This window comes from Megalops cyprinoides, chromosome 2 (assembly GCF_013368585.1).
Source record: "Megalops cyprinoides isolate fMegCyp1 chromosome 2, fMegCyp1.pri, whole genome shotgun sequence".
NCBI classification, from domain to species: domain Eukaryota; kingdom Metazoa; phylum Chordata; class Actinopteri; order Elopiformes; family Megalopidae; genus Megalops; species Megalops cyprinoides.
In genome coordinates this window covers 35,631,391-35,652,746 of record NC_050584.1, presented here as the reverse complement: position 1 = coordinate 35,652,746, position 21,356 = coordinate 35,631,391, and the positions used below count along the sequence as shown (strand labels likewise).

Below are 21,356 nucleotides of genomic sequence, written 5' to 3'. Positions count from 1 at the left end.
TTTGCACTGAGAGACCAGGGAAATATGAGATTTATCGCCATTGTCAGAATTTGCATCATAAAAGTGCTCTGAAAAGCTTGACAGAACAGACACAAAATTGGAATATGGTGGGACAAAAACATTAAAAATGACAATATTAATAAGGTTTTAAATTAAACATTGCATATCCATTCATAAAGATGAGTCACATTTGAGCATATAATATATAAACTGAGAAAGATTTTTTTTTCTATAATAAACCTAATTGACCAAAACAGAAATGTAAAAAATACATATGAGAGTAAAATACAACGTAAAAGCCTCAGATGACCTTAGTAAGCAACCTTTATAAAGCAGTGGAGGAACTGGGTGTAAACATGTTTTGGTTGAATAAAGCTACATTCTATTGTAATGAATATTACATTGAGCATTTCAATTGTAACCCAATTACTATAGTGAAAGGCAGGCTGCAGTATGGTAGATAGGATGTACATCATGCATTTACAAAACATAATACCACAGACACAAACCCCCCCCTCTCTCTCTCTCTCTCATTTTTTCAAACACACAGACACACAGACACACACACACACACACACATACACACATACACATACACATACATACACACACACACACACACACACACACACAAACACACACACACACACACACACCAGTATGAGTGATGCACTATTGTGAGAGTGGAGATGTATTAACAGTGTTCATGCAATCCAAATTCATATGTACCCATTTGGAGTAAATGGGGAGGAGGAGTACATAACCCAGAATTTTACTGCTGAATTAGTGGAAGTAGCTATTCCCCACAGTAAGTCTCATTATTTATACTGGGTCCTGAAGTGCAGTCCTCAGCGGAGCTCCTCCTGGCACAGACTCAGGTATTTAAATAGCTATTATATGGAGCTAACGCAATCAGGAACAGAAGAGGCTGCTTGCTCCTTACTCTTTACCTCTGTGTCCTTTTGATGAATAGGCTTGGAATCCCCAGGGCAAGTGCAAACTGGCACAATCACAAAATAAAATCTATCAATCTTTATGAAATCAAAATGGTTACAGTCAAGTGCAGACAACATGCTTGTGCAAATACTGGCAGGAATGACACTGAAACAGAGAGGGAATGAGGAAGCTGCATGGAGGAACCCTACTTCTCACCATCTGAATACAAAACACGTACATCAACGAACAATGAAAATCCTGAGGACTACACCTACAGCAGGTAACAAGTTCAGAATTGTATTCATCGTAAACAGCACAAGCTTACGGTAACTAACTATTTATTAGAACTGCACCTGACAATCATCATTAAAATTTCTAATTTGAGATTTTTTTTTTTATATAAAAATCTATAAGGACATCTCTTACTGTCATCAAGAGTCTAGTTGTGTGCATGAAATGCACACTAGGCAAATGGCCTTCACCAGTACATTTATTAATGCATGGTTTATCAAACCAAAATCCTTTTCCTGGGCTTTACTACCGTGGCTTGAAAAAGGCCCACCTGTGCAGGTTAATTTCAGTTAGAGATATTCTTAAGAAAAATGCACACATGAGAGGTATACACATTGTTTGCCAGAGGAAGTAGCATACTTGAAACTGTATATGTGTCCAGCTTTAATATATATATAAACAAGTATAAACAAGGCTCCTTTTAGGACTGTAATTTATCATCTATTATTTTTTTATTATAACAGAAATGCTGGTGTTTGTAAATGAATTACATCAGTATCACAACGGTGGCCTTCTACAATAAGTCTGTGGGCCACTTTGTGTAAAGAATGTTGTAATCAGCGTGTAATGCACACAGACACACATTTCCCCTAGCTGCTATTTCCACACGTTAACACAGACTTTGTTTTGAGCTCTCTGCTGGATGCACACACTTGTTTCACAAACTGCTGCTTGCACAGAAAAGACCAAGCTGCTCCTGAGAAGATGAACAACAGTGCCCTATAAAGGGGCCTTGTGTGTGGTTAACTGTCACATGCACCCTAGGTCCACTATACAACTTCCAGATGGTATGAACACAGTATGTACTTTATTCTGGTACCTGATTATTTATTTTGAATAATCTGTCAACAACAGGCCAAGATCTAGCAGATAATGAGTCACAGCACTTTGCCAGGACTGTGACATCATCATGTTCCATCTTAATGACCATTTCCACACATCCAGGCCCACTTCATCAGAAACATCGGGACACAATGACATGCATCAGACAATGGTGGAGGAGAGGCAGCTACACAGTCAGATGACACACAAGCCCTGGTGCTCACTAATGTTCATAGAAGCAACAGAATGATATGGCACCAGCAGGTGGCTTCAACCATCACCAAAGCCAAGTTCTCTTTGGTGATGAATCAAGATCTTCCATAGACCACCCTGAAGGGTATCAAACCCTGATGTGACAGTATTCCAGCAGGAGCATGCACATCCGTATGCTACTTCTGTAGCTGTGGTTTTCTTGCATGATGAAGAGTGTGAGTGTAACACCACTTGAGCCCTTGAGCCCTTTTGAATGGGGTGAGCTGATGCAGCATGCGGCACCTCAGGCTCAGAGAACAGTGATGAGATACATGCTCGTCCAGGCTGTACAACAGAAATGGGATATAAACCCACAAGACAGAATCTACATCCTGCAAAGCAAACACTTCATTCAGATTACAGCCAAATGCACTACTAGTCTCAGAATTCCACAGTAGTCTCCCTGTTGCTCTCCCATTTAAGGTAAATTAAAATCAGGATAATGAAGTTACCTGTGTCATATCTGTTTACTAAACATCTCCTCTGATAGAGATTTTGTCATTTTTCTGATAAAAACTTTCTGCATTTGGTAAAATTGCTGGCTGTAAGATGATGAGCAAGTGTTCTGACTTAGTCCAGCTTCTAACATACTGATCACATAAAGCAGACCTCTTGATATCTCTTGGCATATTAGTTATTTTCTCTGCTCTTCTTTTTCAATTTTAACAAGGCTTGACATTCAAAGGGTTAAGTCACATCACCGCCTATGCCCAGCTACCTCTCTGACTAATGAAGAGATGCAGTGTTTACATGTTGCTCAAATTTATCATGATCAGTCATAAGCAATCACTTAAAATGGATAGCTACAGCATTTAATCAGTGTGAAATATTTTGTATACTCATACTTACTCTTTTTCAAAAACATACATGCTTAAGCAGAGTTATGTGCTTCTTTTGATACTCAGCATGCTTCACTGCTTCAGATCGGTGTTTCTTTTGTCTCTAATACATATATATATATATATATATATATATATATATATATATATATATATATATGTATATATATATATATATATACACTTTTTTTTTTTTTTTGCAGAGTTTAATCTTCAGCAACCACACTGGCAGAAATTGCAGTGGTGGAATGTAAGTGGCAAGCCAATGGGCCAGAGAGGAATGACACCCATAAAGTGAAGACCACATTCCCGTGATTGTGAGTCAGCAACAAAAAATGCACTTACAGCGACTTTCTGATGTCATTAAATCCAGACACGGGGCTCTAATGGTACTATGTTAATGGCAACACAAAAGCTACGATCACCTTCCAAAAACCACCTGCTAATTTACATATTCCAGCAAGCTTTGCACACATCAATCATGGCAGAAAGTCATTGTTTGAGCCCAGCATTATTGGTCTGTGTTTAGGTTAATGAAATGGCAAATTTCAAAGCTGACCAGGTGCCGTCAGTGTGGGAGGCCAGAAGACTTTATCCTGATGACAGGCTAATATGAGACAGCTTGGGTTCAGCAGACAGATTGTGTCAACAGGATGTTATAATTCTGCCCACACTGCTGCGCATGCCGTGTAACGAATCTTTGGGGAGAAGACTTCAGATCGGGCAGCATCCCTTGGACTCGGTTATTGATTCAGTGAGTGTCAAGAGTTTCCATCAGTAGCTATGTCTCTCATTTGTTCATTTGAGAGCATTGGTTTGGCCTGAAGAGAGAATGCTGCCCGGATTCACAGAGGAAGGGTTCCCTATTTTGTATTTATGTAAATGCAGCCTCTGGTTTGTCATTGCAGTTTAATTAAAGCTATCACAATCAACCCTATGCACTGCTGGATAGTTTTTTTGTTGAGTAAATTTTATTATTATGATTATTTGTTGTTAATTTGACAGGATTCAATCAATGGGCCAGCTGGAATAATGCCTGTTTAAATGTCCTCAGTGTTGTTCATGCGTGAAATATCCTCTCAACATTAGACTGTTTAATTAAAATGATGTTAACCAATGGTGTTAAATGAAATGCAGTGTGGCTTACAATTGTGAGAGCAATTAGAAGTGGTTCTATGGATAGAAAAACAAAATAAATTCATTCAAAAGTGAAAGAATGCCACTCAAAAGGAACTGATTTCAGTCAATGTTTTTCTGCAAACACAAAGTTGCAATATAAACAGCAAAGAAAAATATCTGCATGCATTTTTAAAAGACTGTGGCCACAGTGCAAATACTGGACCTTTTTGGGGAGAATTTTTTTAACCATCATTGGCTTTCTATATTGAGGGGCTTTTAACACATTTATATTTTATATATGTTCAGATAGGTTACAAAGCTGGTATGTTTTCCATGTAAGTGGTTCCTGCTGGTGAATTTTTTACACATCCCACATAGCAGAGACTTGAGAGCAGACTAATGTGAATTGCTCGCTGACCCCACTGTCACCGCAGTGGGCTAAAGAATGCCACGGTGGCAAAGCACAACGCATTACTATGGATTCCCCAGGCATTTCATCCATCAAGCTGGCGAAATTTGTTTCCCAAAGTGATTTGAGATATTACAAGTACATTTTAATTCATTCTGAGAGGCAGCAGATTGAATAGCGCATAGAAACAGCCTCATGATGGATGGCCAAGCCTTCTCCCACAAGGTGGATTTCAAAGACTCACTCTGAGCAACAACTAAACATACATTCAGAGCGGCAAACATTTTGCTTTTTCTTCTTTAGAACACAAGCCTTACTTGCATGAGGTAATTGCAATACATCTGCTTTAGACACCCTAGGGAGAGAAAGCATAACCTGGAAAATAACTAACCATTATGCTATAGCCACAAGTAATAACTTGCATAAAAGCTTACATTACCCTCCCAGTTGGAGGACATATTCTGGGTCTGTTAATGCTTACATTATATGTCCTATGCGAGGAGTGTGGGTTGTAATTGGCTGTAATTAGGCAGCTTTGGGAGATGGTCAGTGCTTTACCTCCAGGGTGCCCACAGCAGAGTATGCAGCAAAGGAGAAAAGCTGGTCTTTGGAGGTGGGGCTCCAGCTCCTGGCATCACATGCTCTCCCATTGGGAAGGAAACACTGCCCGCTGTCCTTGTTGGTGATGGTGCTGGGGGAGGACCCTGCATGGCTGAGGAGAACGCTATAATTGGCCAAGTGGACATCTGTCAACCCCAGCTCTGTCCACTGGTGAAGAAGGTACCTTGCCCGGGAAAATTCGTCGTTCTCAGTCGATACAGCATTTAAAGCCCTTAATGGGAAACAAAAAAAGGATAGAAAGTCATGCTGTTGTCCACAATGGGAGAACCTGTGGCCCTTTCAGTGAATTACTGCATAATCATGTACTGTTGAACTGATTCCACTTCACCAAACTTGACAAGTGCACAGCTTTCTTTGGGTTAGTATTCCCATACTTTATTAGCGATGACATGGTCTATATACAAGTGCTTTCGATATGCTACTACCATAAATCTGAGATAGTGTGAGATAATCTGAGAGACTTTGTGGAATAAACTTTGAGTTCCAGTTTTGACTGATTACTGCCAAATCACTTACCAAGCAGCATGCTCTGTCAGACTGCATCAGCCACAGCTCAACATGAAGAGGTATGAGACGGGGAGATGAAGTGATAATTGTAGCAAAAGTACTGCGTGACCTGTGCCGCATTCTGTGTGTACATTCCACAAAAGTGAAATCTTGGTTGCCAAATACTCAGGTTGCCAGAGAAAAGCAATAGCATAAGTTTAACAAAGCATCCCGCTGGCATATGCCACTACATTATATTCAACATCAAGACCTTGTGTCTTTTTAAAATATATAATTCTTTTTATTTCATTCACCAATTAGGATCATCTTGGATGTTTTTGGAAAGGAAACATTGCATTTGCAGTTTTTGCAGCTTCCTGCTGTCTACTGAATTACACATGCAATTAATAATAGTCAGAATTGGGGAGCCTCACATCTACTCAGAGCACATAAAATTCAAATCTGAACAAAAATACTTCATGAAAAGGACAAGGTGGTCAATTCAAGTTTTAACCTTGTCAAAGTAGTGTAGTAGTATGCAAGAATACCTAACAGGTACACAGTAAATATAATCCCTTTTGGCAAAACATGGAGGAAAAGAAGGTAAAATCATGTGACATCTGGAAACTTCAGTAAAACACAGCCCTAAGAATGAAGGGGAGCCATTTTCAGCTCTTGCAGAGGCAGCCAACTTTTCATCAAGCACGACTTCACCTGCCATCACAAGCCAGCAGGGGAATTTCACAGGGGCCTAACTTTCCTCTGTTCTCAACAGCAGTGACAGGCTTCTAATGTAGGATGGCAGACAAGCAGTCCAACCTAGCTACTGTCCATCTCAGTAGTTTACAAGTTCCAGTCCAATTCCACTCTGCTACACATGGCTGCTTTAGGAATCTAATTAAAAAGCCCTGTTACATTAGAGCAGGAGTGGAAATCGTATCTCACTGTCTCCGTGTGGGTCGGGTAATATACCTGTGGATGGAAGGACAAGTATGGGCCCCTGAGCTGACATACTGTACATGCCAAGGAAATGGAGAGAACTAAACATATAATAAACACATGTCCTTCACCTTACTTACATAAAAATATTTGTCAGTTATAATGTCAAATAGTACCATTGTATGATACAGATAAGACCCTTCAAAAAAGAGGAGGAGGCTGAAACAGAGAATAAATGATCTCCCCATTGCGCATATGACATTTATAGCCATTTTGAACTGATTAATGACCATATTACTTTCATTTGTAATTGAACTTATATATTTGAAAGGTTCTCGATTAATGGAGGAGGTTTTAATGCTGAAATGAGGTTACTGAGATGAGTGGAATGGACAGCAGTTATGCCAGAGACTGTGAAAGAGATGTGCATGGCTTCACAATGAAACATGGAAACTGACACATTTAAAAGTAAAGTTAAACCAGTAAACACTGATGTATTTTTTTCCTTGTTCTGAAACTGAACTCCCTCTCCCTTAAGTTTAAAGGAACTTTTTTTCAAACACTGCAAGGCCCTTTTCTTTTACTGATCTTCAAAATATATGATAAAGAATTAATTCCCTCTTTCAGTGACAACAATACAAAGAGCGGGGAAAAAAATCTTCAGAAAAAAAAAATATTTGGAAAGGCAAACACAGTTAGAACAATATTTTTAAAATTAACAGATAAACATGAAATGTGTTAATATAATTTTCATTTTACACAAGATAATATAGATAAGATTTGGTTCTGTAGACATTTTTCAGTTCAGTGTCTTAAATGCAGGGCTCACAGCTGCACAACTTGTTTACTTGAATATTGACAGATATCCTACAAAAACCATCAGATATGCTTAAAACATTTTTTACTCTAATAAAGAAGACACCGAGGGGCTACATGGACTTGCTCATCAGTACTATATTATTTTCATGTAAGCAAAAAGACATACTCCCAGCAGTTGCCATCAAAAATAATTATGTCTTTCTCATTTAAAAATGTTTGAAGCGATCTGCTGAGGAAAGTGATTTTCTTGGTAGCAAAGACATCAGAAACCATGTAAAATTTGATCACACAGTAAATGGTAAAACCATTCCTTTCTTTAGAGAAAACTTTCCTTTCTTTACACATTTGGAGTTTAGAATGTGAACTGATTGATCTAAAAAGCAGTTGGGAAAGCAGACATTAGTAATCAGTCGCAGGAAGAATAAAAATGACTCAATTTCCAAATGACACACAATGCATCATTGTGAACTTGTTAAATTGAGTTTATGACAAAACCACTCTAAAAGACAGCCAGGGCACTGTGCATTAACTAGAAAACAAGCCATTTACCAGACAACCCTCAACTATTGCTATGCATGAGCATTATATGTTCTGCTATTATGAAAGGCCATAGTCTGTTATTGGCAGAAGTATTTACCAGATGGGTGCCTAGACTGAGAGGACTGGGGAGTACTTTTATCCCAACACAGAGATTCTCCTCCATATCCTGAGTGTTCATTCTGGACTTAAGCTCATCATGCATTTATACAGCATGCCAGTTGCATTAATGCCCCTGCTTTCTCTGAAACCACTACCAATGCTTGGCAGCTTCCACCTGCACAGCACAAAGCAGCGTGCATATTACTGTGCTTTCAAGCCTTTGCATTAAACCACTCTGTAATGTCGCTGCTATTAAGTGCAGAGCAGCTTCTGCATACGCAAACACCCACAAATAATTCCCTGAAAGGCACTGTGTCCCAAAAAGTTATAGCTTAAAAACGTCCTCCTAACAGCAAGCCCAGGCAGCATGGCGCATCAGTCCTTTTCACTCATACAAACGGTCACAGTCCGGTGGAGGGCTATGTCCATGTGCCCCCCCCCCCCCCCGTGTCACCTACCCCTGGCCACTGCGACTGTGGATAATAGTGGTGACAGTCCCCAGGGGGTAGCATGTATAACCAATGTCATTATGCACACAGTCACTCGAGACAACGGGATTCACAGGACTCAATCCCATGTCACACGCCACGGGGCTCCAGTCTCGACAGCTTGGCCGTCTGATTGATACCCTCTCACAGCCAGGGAGATGAGCAGACTTCCTCACTCACAAGCATGCTGGCGGCTGCTCCTGGCGCCCGCCAAAAGAAGCCTGAGGATTCCAAGATGGCAGCAAACAAACCTCGCACCATCTGTTGTGAAGACTAATATAGATGTTACACTACAACTTCTATACATCTGCAGTGAAGGAAACTGCCAAAATTATAGAAGACTCCCATAAATTAAACAGTAATGAGAATTTCTAGGCTTGATATTTTTGAATTGTAATCTAGAGGTCATTCCTGTCAACTGCATTGGTAAGGTAAGAGAGACAATGCAACTGGTGTCTTTCATTCATGGGGCATCTTTATTGTGGAGTCAAAGACATTTCTGTTGCTCTCCGAGCTCCACTGTGAGTAAATACAACTCAGTTCTGAGTCCTGGCTTACTTTAAATTACCACTCCATTCCCTTAATGAGCAGCTGTTGAGTGGCAGTGATTGACAGCTGCTGTATCCTTTTGTGCAATGGAGTTGGTCACAGGAGGTGGGTAGGGTGAAGACCATAGTATTTTATAGCAGCTTTGTGGGTGGCTATTGAACTGAAAAAATCTATTCTAGATGATAACAGTAGCAGCAATGAACCCTGCCTTTCATGGAAGCACTTCCTCCTATCCCCATGTCCCTCAAGAGGCCTCTCTGTTTAAGAGCTGACAAAGGAAAAGATGGGAGATACCTTTAGATTTCTCCATTCAGCTGAAAATGGCTGACCCTCTGTCCTTCACAGCTGTGACACCAGTAAGAAAGCATTAGCATTGTTTTTTGTACAGAAACTCGTGGAAACACCAATGTTGCTGTCATAGGTGTACTGTCAAGCGTGTTTGTAAAATTACATACGATCTTGCTATTTGTCCAAAACACAGTCATAAATATCTCTTGCTTCATCTAAATGGTACACATATCACCTTCCATTTCATTTCAAACCAATGCATTCTTAGGAATCCAGAAATTCTATTGAAAAAAAAAAAACATAGAAATAACTTTTTCTCATTTTTAGAATTATCTGTAGTACATGATTATTGTATTCTGACAGATTGTGAATATAACCATTTCATTGGTATCTAAAGAGAGCTTCTGTGACAGCCTACAGCACAACATGACTGGGAAACCTATCTGATCTGTAATCTGGACCAAAAAACATCAAAGCAGTGCATCATACACTTGCATGTTGGAGAAGTATGGCACCATCAGAGAGGAATTACTGCACTGACTGTCTGGGCATGAGCACTGTAGAAATCATATTGTGTTCATGATTACGACACTCTAATGGATTGATTTTTCCCTCCATTTGTCAGACTACTTGATGCCAGGTGGGTCATGTAATGATTCAACTACCTTTACTTGTTGGTAAAACCCCCTCAAAAACATGGTGTTATGTCATGTGCCTTGATTTCCTCTGCTTTTTCCTCCCAAATAAGTGATTAACCTTTCTGATGTAATTCCTGCATGGGTCAAGACGCACTTTGGACCAGATATATGCCTATTTGGACCACATATGCCAATGCAGACATCATGCGATCGATTTGACAGCTATCATCAGATATGTGTATGTTGCTTTTTGTTTTAAACAAAAATTGCACCTTCTCAAGGGTAACTGATGCTAATGTACTGTATACTGTATGTACAGTGTGAATGAACTATACTGAAACACACTGATGAAACACACTGACTTGCTTATTGATCAGACCAATCCTGAAGACAACTAATGCATTCTGTAATGTGTCATGGGGCAATGCCTTCAGAAAAGAGGATACAAGGCTTGATTCACTGGCTGAAGGACTGAGGTACAAAGGTGCAAAGGTGGGCACCTGCTTGCTAAACCTAAAGGTCTGCCCGTGGAAAACAAACACAGCATGGTTATCAGCAAAACTGTTTTCAGTTAAAATCAATTTAAAGATCAAATCATGGGAGCACTTAAACGCATATACTCAGTAACCCTGATGTATCCTGACATGGCTCAGACAAAAACTAGAAAGTAATGTAAAAGCCTCTTTTTCAATTACTGTGTCTTTGGTTTTTAGAATTTGCTTTTGGAGGAAAGGTGTTACCAATAATATTGCTCTTATAGATCATTGTTAGGTTCAGTGTACACAACTACATTAATAGGGTATACGGTGTGTATGAGAGGCTCTACATTGGTAGCTACTGATTGCATACTGAAACTATTACTGTTGTATGTAGATATTTTAGCAATGTTTTTCAGACTGATGCTTACATACTGGTTGTTCTATAGGTACATTGTTCATGTTGCGACATGTGTAATGTTTCACACTGTGACAGCCTTGTAAACCACTCTGGATAATGCTCCCTGTCAAATAAAGAAACACAAATATTTGCAATTATGCCATATGTGCAAAATTATAAACAATTGCACTGGTTTTAATAGCACAGACATCTCCACAAAGAATGACATTGCTTGCATTGTGTCAAATTTAAAGCATTTCAATGTGAGCAGAGGCCAGTTAGTTCCCTGATTTTTAATCAAATAACGATCCACCTGAGAATGAGACAAGCACCATCCACCTGAAGCTGTGTAAAATAAAAATAAAAAACAAGACGGAACATGACATCCGAGCAGACAGGGGACACAAAGGATTGTAGGTGAACTTAGACTGAACTCAGAAGAAATGAGATAAAAGGCAGCTTTTTCGTACAATGAAACCCAAAGAGGATTTCCTGATAAAGACAGACAGACGGGGGGGTTGGGGGTGGGGAAGGGGCTGGAACACATCTGCAGGGGAAATGCGAAACGATTTTCAAACCTACCAGTGAATGGGCTGTTCACACAGCATATGTATATCAGTAATGAATTTGAGAGTTGATGCCACAGAATCAGGATTCTGTAATGAACAAAGTCTGCTCTGTGGCAACATCTATGAGCAGCGGGAATTCATCAGACAGATGTTAGGTTAACAGTAGAGGAAAACTTCAAATGTCAAATAATTCCTAGGATCACATGCAAAAGGGCTCTGTGGGGAAAAAGTGTATCACTGACATGAGAATGCTCATAAAAGAGATTGTAAATGTCACTTAATTAGCCCTGAGTGTGTAATTAACTTTAGCAAAGACTAACATTTCAGGAAAAGAACAAATAAGATTTGAGTTTTACCTCAAATTTAATAGAGGTCATTCGTTCTTTTATTGTGCAAACTTCCGAGATAATAGTAAGTTTTCATACTACTGGAAAAAGGAAAAATAGAATCAGATTCCATGTTTAAGAGTTAAGCACAGAGAAGGCATTATTTGAGAATAGAAATCATATCTCCTATCCAGGATGTTATCCATTCTTCTGGAGTATCTTAGTGAATAAAGGCAGCAGAGACATGGAAAAAGGGAACAGACTGATTAAAGAGATAAAAAGACATCTTCCTTTCTCAGCTTGAGACAAACCACAGCAAACACATTTGCACGCATGCACACACACACACACACACACACACACACACACACACACACAAACATTTCTTGGCATCAAACATTTGCCTCTTTTTGGACAACCCACCATAGGTTTGTGGTCCAAATTCATTTAATAAAGACCTGCCTTAACTCAATCGGTGATGGAAGCCAAGGGGAAGCGATGAACATGCAAAGCAGCTTTTGTTCAAATCCTCGGATTACATGGGATGCCAGCATGCGTGGAGAAATAAGCAGCGGGAGAAACAGGGCCCTTACTGATAAGGCATGGTAGAGAGAGAGACTAGGCCTCTTCAGGGGGGTGCCATGTCCCCTCCAATTTCAGCGTGCGGTTCTGCCCTCTCAGTAATCCCCTACCCCCACGCGACCCTTCGCCCCTGCCATTTGGCTCCAGTTTGCACAAAGTCTGTTGACTTGACAGCGGGACATGGCTGCTGCGTGTCACCTGTTTTACTACCCGTCAGAGTGATGTCTGTAACCTGGCAACAGGACTCTTTACATGGAAGACTTGGAAGAGTTAAGGTCTCAGATCCAACAATTACTACAACTCCTGCCCTTCAGCCAAGTTTCCAGTTCTTGGCCCCTCTCTTTGCCTTCATCATGGCCATGAGTACAAATCCATTTCATTACGGTCCTTTCTGTCACATGTGTACCATCACAACCACAAGGCCTGGGAAAGACATTGCGAGCAGTCGTGCAGTGACCCCTTGGGAAATGTAAGGGCAAACCCCTCGGCCCTACCTACAATATTAAAACCAGAGCATGAATTGTACTTGGCAGAAATTCATCTCTGCAGGCAACCTAATAAAAATGTGTGAGAGTTCACGGTGAGATGTTGCTGCTCTGTGCTGTACCTTTCTTTAAACTTCCTCACCCCTAATAGGTTAAGCTGTGCTCAGTGATGTATGAAAAGCACACAAATGAGAAAATTAAAAAGGACAACTTGGACCACAGCTCTCAAATAACCAAGGCCAAAGAGCCCCTGAAATGACATAATTCACCAACTGCTGGCTGAATCCAGTGGGAGGGTCACAGGACTCTCTAGGAATAAATAGTGCTAGCCTCGATTAGAGGAACTAGGTCAGCTTCATTTGACCATACACCAAAAGGAAAATTCTAGAGCTCTGGACTTTGATACGTATGTACAATATTACTTTATTTAATATTATTTACATATATGTCTACCATGTTTACACATACTATGGAATTATTCCGATTCACACAGCCACATAGTGACACGGTAACATTGGGTTATGGGACTTTTTCAGCTCTTCATCCACTAGAATGCCCATCCACATACAGCCCTTTCCAGGGCTCTCCTTTGACAAAATGAGTCAATTTTCCATTTTTTAGATCGAACAATATAATTATAATACAACAATATAACAATATAACAATATAATGCAGGCGCACAATGTGAATCTTGATCACAGTTCCTGCACCTGCAGTATATTGCTTAACATACTGTGTCAGTATTTTGGCTTTGCCATCAATGTCATAGCAAAAATGCCGCTGGGAGTGGTGAAGAGCTGGCTCTCTGCAAAAAAAGAGTGAGCGGAGAGTGTCCTGGAGTGAAAAGTGACCCATTCGGGAGGCTGCATGATCCGAGATTCCATTCCTGCTTTGCGCCTTCACATTTCTAAGCAGATCACCAGAGCTTGAATGTCAGCCTCTGAACGCTTTGCATTCAAAGCGGAGCTCCTACCTGATGCTCTTGAATCAATGTCGCCAGCCTCCGCGTGTACAGGACACCGGACAGGCCCCTTCATTTTTGCCCCCCCACCCCCCCACCCCAATAGCATTTGCATTTATAGACATAAACTCCCTCCTCTCTGCCTCTGCAGGGAGCCCCAGACAGCACATTCAAAGAAAGTGATCAATAGCACAGCCAGCCAACCAAAACTGTGATAGTGTAATTACCAGCAGCAATCAATATTCTCTATATATACATTTCTATAGACTAAAGTTTCTTTCGAAACACATAGCCTAATTAGCACTCTGTTGCTATGCAGACAGTACTCTATAATGTCTTTGTTGAGAGCAGGCTGAATCACAGCCGATTCTGCCATAGCTACCTTGTGCTGTGAGACAGCAATTGCTGGAACATTTCCATACGCATGGCAAGGACACCTCAGCAACTGACTGGTCTGCAACAACAGAGATATGCATCCTAACAAAACATACAACCATTTTTAAGTATCTGTAAATAGGCTGAACATTGTGCACTTTGCAACCGCAAGCCTGGAGGCTGATCTGTGTGTGTCTGATGGATCAGCGGGTGATGTGTCTCCCTGATCTGTGGGCTGGTCAAGGTGTGCTGGCCGGCCAGGAGGCCACGGCAACTCAGCTGATGTGCTGCTGCCGGGCCTCTGCATCACGCCCACTCCCCTCCATCTGTGGCCATTACCCCAATCCCTCACAGACCACCAGTAATGGGAATTTAACAAGGATCCATCGTCTGGGAAACCATCCCACCAAAACCACTTTAGCGCAGTAATAACACCCACCCCGCCTCTGCACAAATAAAAGGCTCCTCCGTGTGAGGAGGCAGGCGGTGGATGGAGAGGCTGGGCTCGGGGCTGCTTGCATAGGAACACCTCTGCTGAATTACTGCAGGATATAAACATTTTATTCCAAGCAGAGTTCATCACCCACAGCCCTGCAAGCTTTATGACATAAGGTGCCGCTTGATTAGTGACTAATTCACAAAATGCAATAAAGGAGGTCCTGTCCAATGATGCTCATTATTTAAACTGGGATTGGGACTTGTTCAGCACAGACTGACTGGAGATATACAATGCAGCTTCTGTGCCTTTCTCCTCCGAGATGAAATGCAGGTGCTGCTGTGGGTTTACAGGCGATCTTAGAGGGAGGGAAAAAAACAGCCTGATTGATGGCAGAAGAGCAGGAACCCTGTAGGATTCCCCCATGGGGACCAGGCAGTAAACACACAGCCTTACACAAGCAATGTATCTGAACTCCTGACAGCACTTCCTCTCCCACACAACCCATAGCTGCAAACAAAAGCGCTGTCCACCTGCATTCTAGAACTCTTCTCCATGAGATCGGCACACTCATCTGGTGCTGTGATGTCGGTATGTGTATCCGCTTTATTCAACAATGTCCTTAGATCCTGCTTACACCATGTACAGCAGTGTGTGTATCGAAAATAAAGGCCCCCTCATATTAGTGGCTCAATGCACAATTCAAAGGGACTTAGCCTTTTTACTGAACTATTACCAGAGAAACTAGAGAATGCAAGTGTGATGTGGAATGTAAACATTACAAGGAAACAGAGATTAACACAGAGGTAAGGGACATGACCACAGAATCCACAGCCCCGTATTAAACGGTTCTCTGTTATCAGTTTCCAGCACATTACCTCACTCCATGTTGCCAGTGAGTAAGGTCTTTAGTGAAACTGCACAGAGTGGCTTTGTACACAATCCTTTTCCAAAGGAGAAATATGATTATCAGAGTTAATATTTTTGCAAGCTTAGGCTGGCTGGCACAGGCTTTATCCCTCTTGCCATGGGCCCTGCCCAATGGGACTAGGATTGGGCGATTCCCTGGCTACCAGGGCACAGATTGAAAACACAGCTGCTGCCCGGTATGGGCTACAGGACCTCACACGTGTGCCAGGGCCTCTGGAGGCATGGTGGTTCACGTGTTAACCTGTGAGGTCTCGTGCCAATCCCAAAAGCAACACTGTGCAGAGAGGGCTGACTCAATTCTCAATAGCTGCATTCTCCAGCTTCACTCATCTTCACAGACCTTAATGATTATAATGGCGCTACAGGATAAAAACAATGGGGAAAAGGACAGTCTTTAGTGGCAGCATGGTCAATGGCTGTAATTTAGAGTGCTAGGCCTACATTTCTATACTGCAGTAAGATTTTTGCACCACCACCTGGGTTGATTGAACACAATTTCTCTTATTTCTCAACCAACTGTGTTTTCAGCGTAAAAGAGGTCACTCTACCTATTCCACAGATGGAACTCACAAAACCACTGGTGGGTTTTCAAGGACATTTTATAGTCAAGGTTATATTCAAGGCATCCACTACTATACACTGAAAAGGAGCACAAAATGGCAATAAATCAGAAATAGATGTGTTTTGTAAACTGTCAATATGTGAGGAAAACTAGTGCTTTCTAGTAATGTTAGCACCATGGCAGTGACCACTGTGTCATAGCGGCAAAAATTATTCTCTAGTGGGATGTAATTTTCACTGTTATTGTTTCTCAATAACACACAGGGTACATTTTGAGCAGTTTAACACTGCTACCACCTACTATATATGGATCTATACAGATCTATATCCTCAGGTATGACTGGTCTACAATATGCTGCTGCTTGTATGCATTCAATTTAACTATTTCCTCCTTACATTATTATGTAGCTAGGGCCTCATGGTCTTTAGAGTAAAATAGCAGGCAGGGTGGACACTACCCTGTGGGAAACAAGGCTGTAACTAATTGATGGCATCATCTTGGGCAGGCGACTAAAATCACAAGCTCTCTTGACAGATGAAAGGAGTCAATGGTGTGAAGTATTGCACCAACAAATCCATACATACTCTCGGTTACAATCCTGCAAACTGCTTAAAAACCATTACAGGCTAGCAGATACTGTGTTCTTTCAGCTATCCACTGCAGCACCCAGAGTGACATCTTCTTAAATTTGATGAAATCATTGATCAATTCTCTAGTAGTACTCACACAAAAATGTTTGGATTGGTACTTTGGAAGAGTTTTGCCTTAGAGAGCTGCCATGTGAGAAGTGAAGAAGATAAATAGACTGTGCTGTGGCAACACTGATTGTGGTTGGCCTGAGACCAGAACATTTGTTTCATGGCATTTCATGACTTTTTTCTACTCTTTGCACTTCTTTTTCCCAGTGCACTGAAAAATCAGAAAGAAGAGTCCATATTCAAGCTGTTTAGCACTGAACTTGTTTTGACAGCTACATTTCCATGCAGTGCAAGCCTGCTCCCTGGTTGTCTTTCTCCTGGTTGCACTTTTTCATTATTTTGAGATACTTGCATCTGGCCTTTCATGGGCACAGTCTTATGAAAGGGGAAACCTACTGCTGATTTTTATTTTGTTGTATCGGCAGTCCAAAAATTGCCAAGTAAATCTTGAAGGCTGAATACTGAAAACCACAGCTATTTTTAAAGACAGAGGCACTAACAACAAGAAGTCAACTAGCAGCCTCTAAAAACAAGAGTGACTCCTGATGACAGAGGAAAGAATTTTTTCTGCATCAAAGCAAAGAAAGTGGTGCACTGTAACCTACACAGCCTCTGTGCGCATGTCAGATAATGGTGCCACAGCTTCTGTCCAATAAGCGAGTGGGAGCAGGCTGTGTCTCGGTCCAATTGAGATTGTGTCTACAGCCTAATGAGAGGAGACCAGGAGCTTGAGGCCAGGACTGCTGGTGTCCCTGATGTATCCCTTTCATCTGTGCCCAATACCCATTTATAGACAGAGCCCATCCAGCACAGCTGCCGGCCTCCGAAATGAACCTGAGTTCCAACGAGCACTGAAGCAACATTCCCCTCCTCCAGAGAGGCACTTACCTATGTGTTTGAGAGGGAAGGAATGTGATATTACTCCTGTATGCACTAGTGAACCAATCTAGAGAAGAACCTGGTGAACACCCTCGTGTTTCGCAGCTGATGAGCGCAGTGCCCATTGCCCTCTAGCTACCTCAGAGGATAAAAAAGCAACCAGTACATCAACAGGGAGAACTGGAAGGCTTATGGTGAAGAATGACCCAGTTAGATCACATTGAGAGTTTTCCAATGCTGGACTGCTACATTATATATCCAGCAGGAGTTTCTCTGCTGATGGTGGCCTAAGTTGTTCTTACTTATAAAAGCAAAGGGGGGTGTTAATTCCAGGAGCTACTCAACACTCAAAGAAGACACTTCTCTGCGTACCATATGGTCAGAGGAATAGCCATATCCATGCATCTTTGGTTTAAGGCAATCTCTGCACGTACAACCGGTCTGTCTTAGATATAAACTTATTCTGTTTTTCATATACCAGCGAACAAGCAGAAAAAAGTAAAGGCATTAATACTGAATACATCACTCCAGGCTACCTTTTGCAATTTACGATTTTAAAAATATTTAAATTCCCCCAAACTTGGGCTCCTGCTGCTCATATTGAATACATTTAAATGAACCTGTCTAGATGTCTTTGTAAGAGGTGGTCAGTGTGTACATTCAGTGTCCTCTTTTTGGCAAGATACAATTGAAAAAATTACCCACCTCTCTGCCCTTGATAGATATTTTGTGTGTGTGTGGCAATTATTATCAATCTGGCCAGCCCTGGAGGCACGCTCAGTTCAAAAAGATCTCTCTACAAGGGACTTGTCACTGTGCATGAGAAGGACATCTCTACTCAGCATCTCTTACTACAAGGTGTGGGTCCTACACTACATGCTCTCCTGGCTGAGACGATACGTGTAGTCAAACACACTTTTCAGTCCAGGTGCCTTCACATGGAGAGGACAGGTAAAATGGTAATCATGCAATGTTATATCACATAATGTTATATCAACATCAATAAATAAATAAATAATCCATACATTTATTTAAGTATACATATTCCAAATTATTCATGGGACACCATCATCAGAAATCAAAGGCTGATACTGTTCCCAGCCATTGTATTCAAATGTATATGAATGTATGCATGAGCACTTAAGGCGTTTCTGCTCTGAGTGGGTTAGATGTGCCTTTCAACTTCAGTGCACAGGCTAATGTTTTATTAACGCTCAATCCCGAAATGACATTAGACGCATTCTGAGAATGTATTTGTGAGAGGATGAAAAGATGGAGACACCCCTCTCCTATTCTGTATCAGGGCTCTCTGGGAAAGAGGGGAGGGGCTGCTGCAGCTATCTGCAGCTACCTGCAGACACAATTTCCAGTGGCACTAGCACCCATCGGAATAAACACTATCATGCAATGCTCTACAGGGGAAGTACCATGCAAAGAGACACAGTCCTAAATCTACCTAAAGGGTGTCTCAGATATCAGTTTAATATGGAACTGCCATTAACACACGAGAAGAGCATGTCTCCATCTAATGCTTTTCGTAGGCAGGTGAAGCATTTACCCACAGAATTTAGCCACAGAGCATGAAATGTGCTTTTTGAGAGAATGCTTGTAACTTAATGACACCTGGGGGAGTCATTTACCATGATCTGCTGAAATATGCCACCAATCCACCGTTAAATAAACCAATAATACTGGGCAACGGCACAATGAATGTGGGTCCCCTTTAATGCTTTTCACATCTCTGCATCAAAAAGCCCCACTGCGCTTGGTTTAAAACTCTTTCTAAGGACTGCTCAGCAAAATGAGCTATTATCATAAGCAAACGAGTTTGGCTTCTCTGCGCATCACTGTATTCAAGGAACTTAACAATATGATTAACTGTGACTGACTACAAGGGGGATTTCAGGATTTGCTCAACATGATCAATATTTATTATTGTTACCAAACATAAACAACTCTGGCAACATAACATCGTTCCTAGCAGATGGGGGACGAGGTGGTCGTGCCAGAAAAAGGCACACAACTAGAAATGCATTATTAAAGTCTTTTTTTTTTTTTTACTTGATCCTTCATGCACAGGGTCTTATTGTAAAGAAAGCGATAAGACTCTAAACACAGCTTGTTGGTTGTTTTAATATCATATTCATGAACAAAACAGGATGACTTGAAACAAAATCAATTCATTTCCAAAACACCAGAATCCTCTCTCTTGTAACACAGGATTTTAGAAGATGCAACATTTGTTTTGCTTTGTATTTACATTCTAATGAAACAGCAATCAACACTGTCTTTGCATCTAAATATCATGTATGAAAGCCAATAATGATGGAAGTTTCACAGCTATTGTGCTCTTCCTCCTAAATACAAGTTGCTTCAATTATACAATATAAAAAAGAAATGCCAACTGTCATTGCAACAGTAAATGCCACCATACAGCAAAGTAACAGACAGCATGACAAGCACTCTGGATGCAACAGAGCCCGTTTGAACCCCCAAGCCTTTACATTGATGAATTTACACATCATTTGTAAGCTTTTAACATAGCTGAGGGAAGTGACAAACAACCACCATATGATGATGAATCTGTGTCACCTATAAATTTGGCAAAGGTTTTGGCTGTCCAGCAGTGACTGAAATAACATTCTGTCTGTTAACTTGAGTACTTGTATTGTAATCATGATAAGATTCAGAGGCCTTTTGGTAAACAGACATAATGGCATCAGAGCCTCAAAGGCACATCTCAAAGGCAATGCCAAATATACAAAAAATTCCAAATGCTCTTTCTTTTATGATCTGAGTTTCTGGTTGTTTAAAGAATCAATCATTAGTAAGAATAAAATAACATTACAATAAAATAACATTAATATAAGCAATCATGCAATCAGAGTCTCTAGAGTCCAGTTCTGGAAGCAGAGAGGTCTCTGGTGTAATAATCAACCAATAATCTTACCACTTGCACCCTGAAACTCAGCATCAGTGGTAACTGTAACATGGGAAAATGGGGTATAGAAATAAAAGTTTAAAGTCACACTAAACCTGGCAAAAATGCAGAAAGTATTGCTTGGCAACACATAAAGGTGTATAAAACGCCCCTGTCTCTGTCCTGGAGGAATCACCCTACTACAGCACGGAACACTGTATCATAATGGTACAGCCTTGGAGTGTTGCTCATCCAATCTGAAACACAGTTCAATCACAACAGGCAATTCAAAACTTCCTGATGCCTTTCCCTGCCCTTGCCCAGAGGTGTGTGCCTGGTAGGACAATAACCAATCCACCACCTCACACAGAACACAAGCACAGACTGCAGAAGGATACATGACACTTTCCAGATGAAGATATCTTGGCATGTTGGCAGGCATTAAGAACCCATTATAAAATAAATAATATGAAATCTGTTCACAATGATTAAGGTTTCATACACAATGTCATTTAAAATGGATACAATTTTGTTCCTTAATGGTGTCCTGTCCACACAAACAAGTTCCAACTTCATTTTATTTAAACCCATAACAATATTATACACACACAGCTGGCTGTAG

At 40.9% G+C, this 21,356-nt stretch overlaps 1 protein-coding gene across 1 annotated transcript in view; it reads right to left on the bottom strand.

Moving 5' to 3' along the window:
• LOC118773336 (inactive N-acetylated-alpha-linked acidic dipeptidase-like protein 2) overlaps window positions 1-21,356 on the bottom strand; it is a 237,138-nt gene that overhangs the window by 125,839 nt on the left and 89,943 nt on the right. Inside the window, exon 3 of the mRNA XM_036522222.1 lies at window positions 5,227-5,500. Within this exon, the coding sequence (XP_036378115.1) occupies window positions 5,227-5,500 (274 nt within the window). The remainder of the gene's footprint in view (window positions 1-5,226; window positions 5,501-21,356) is intronic.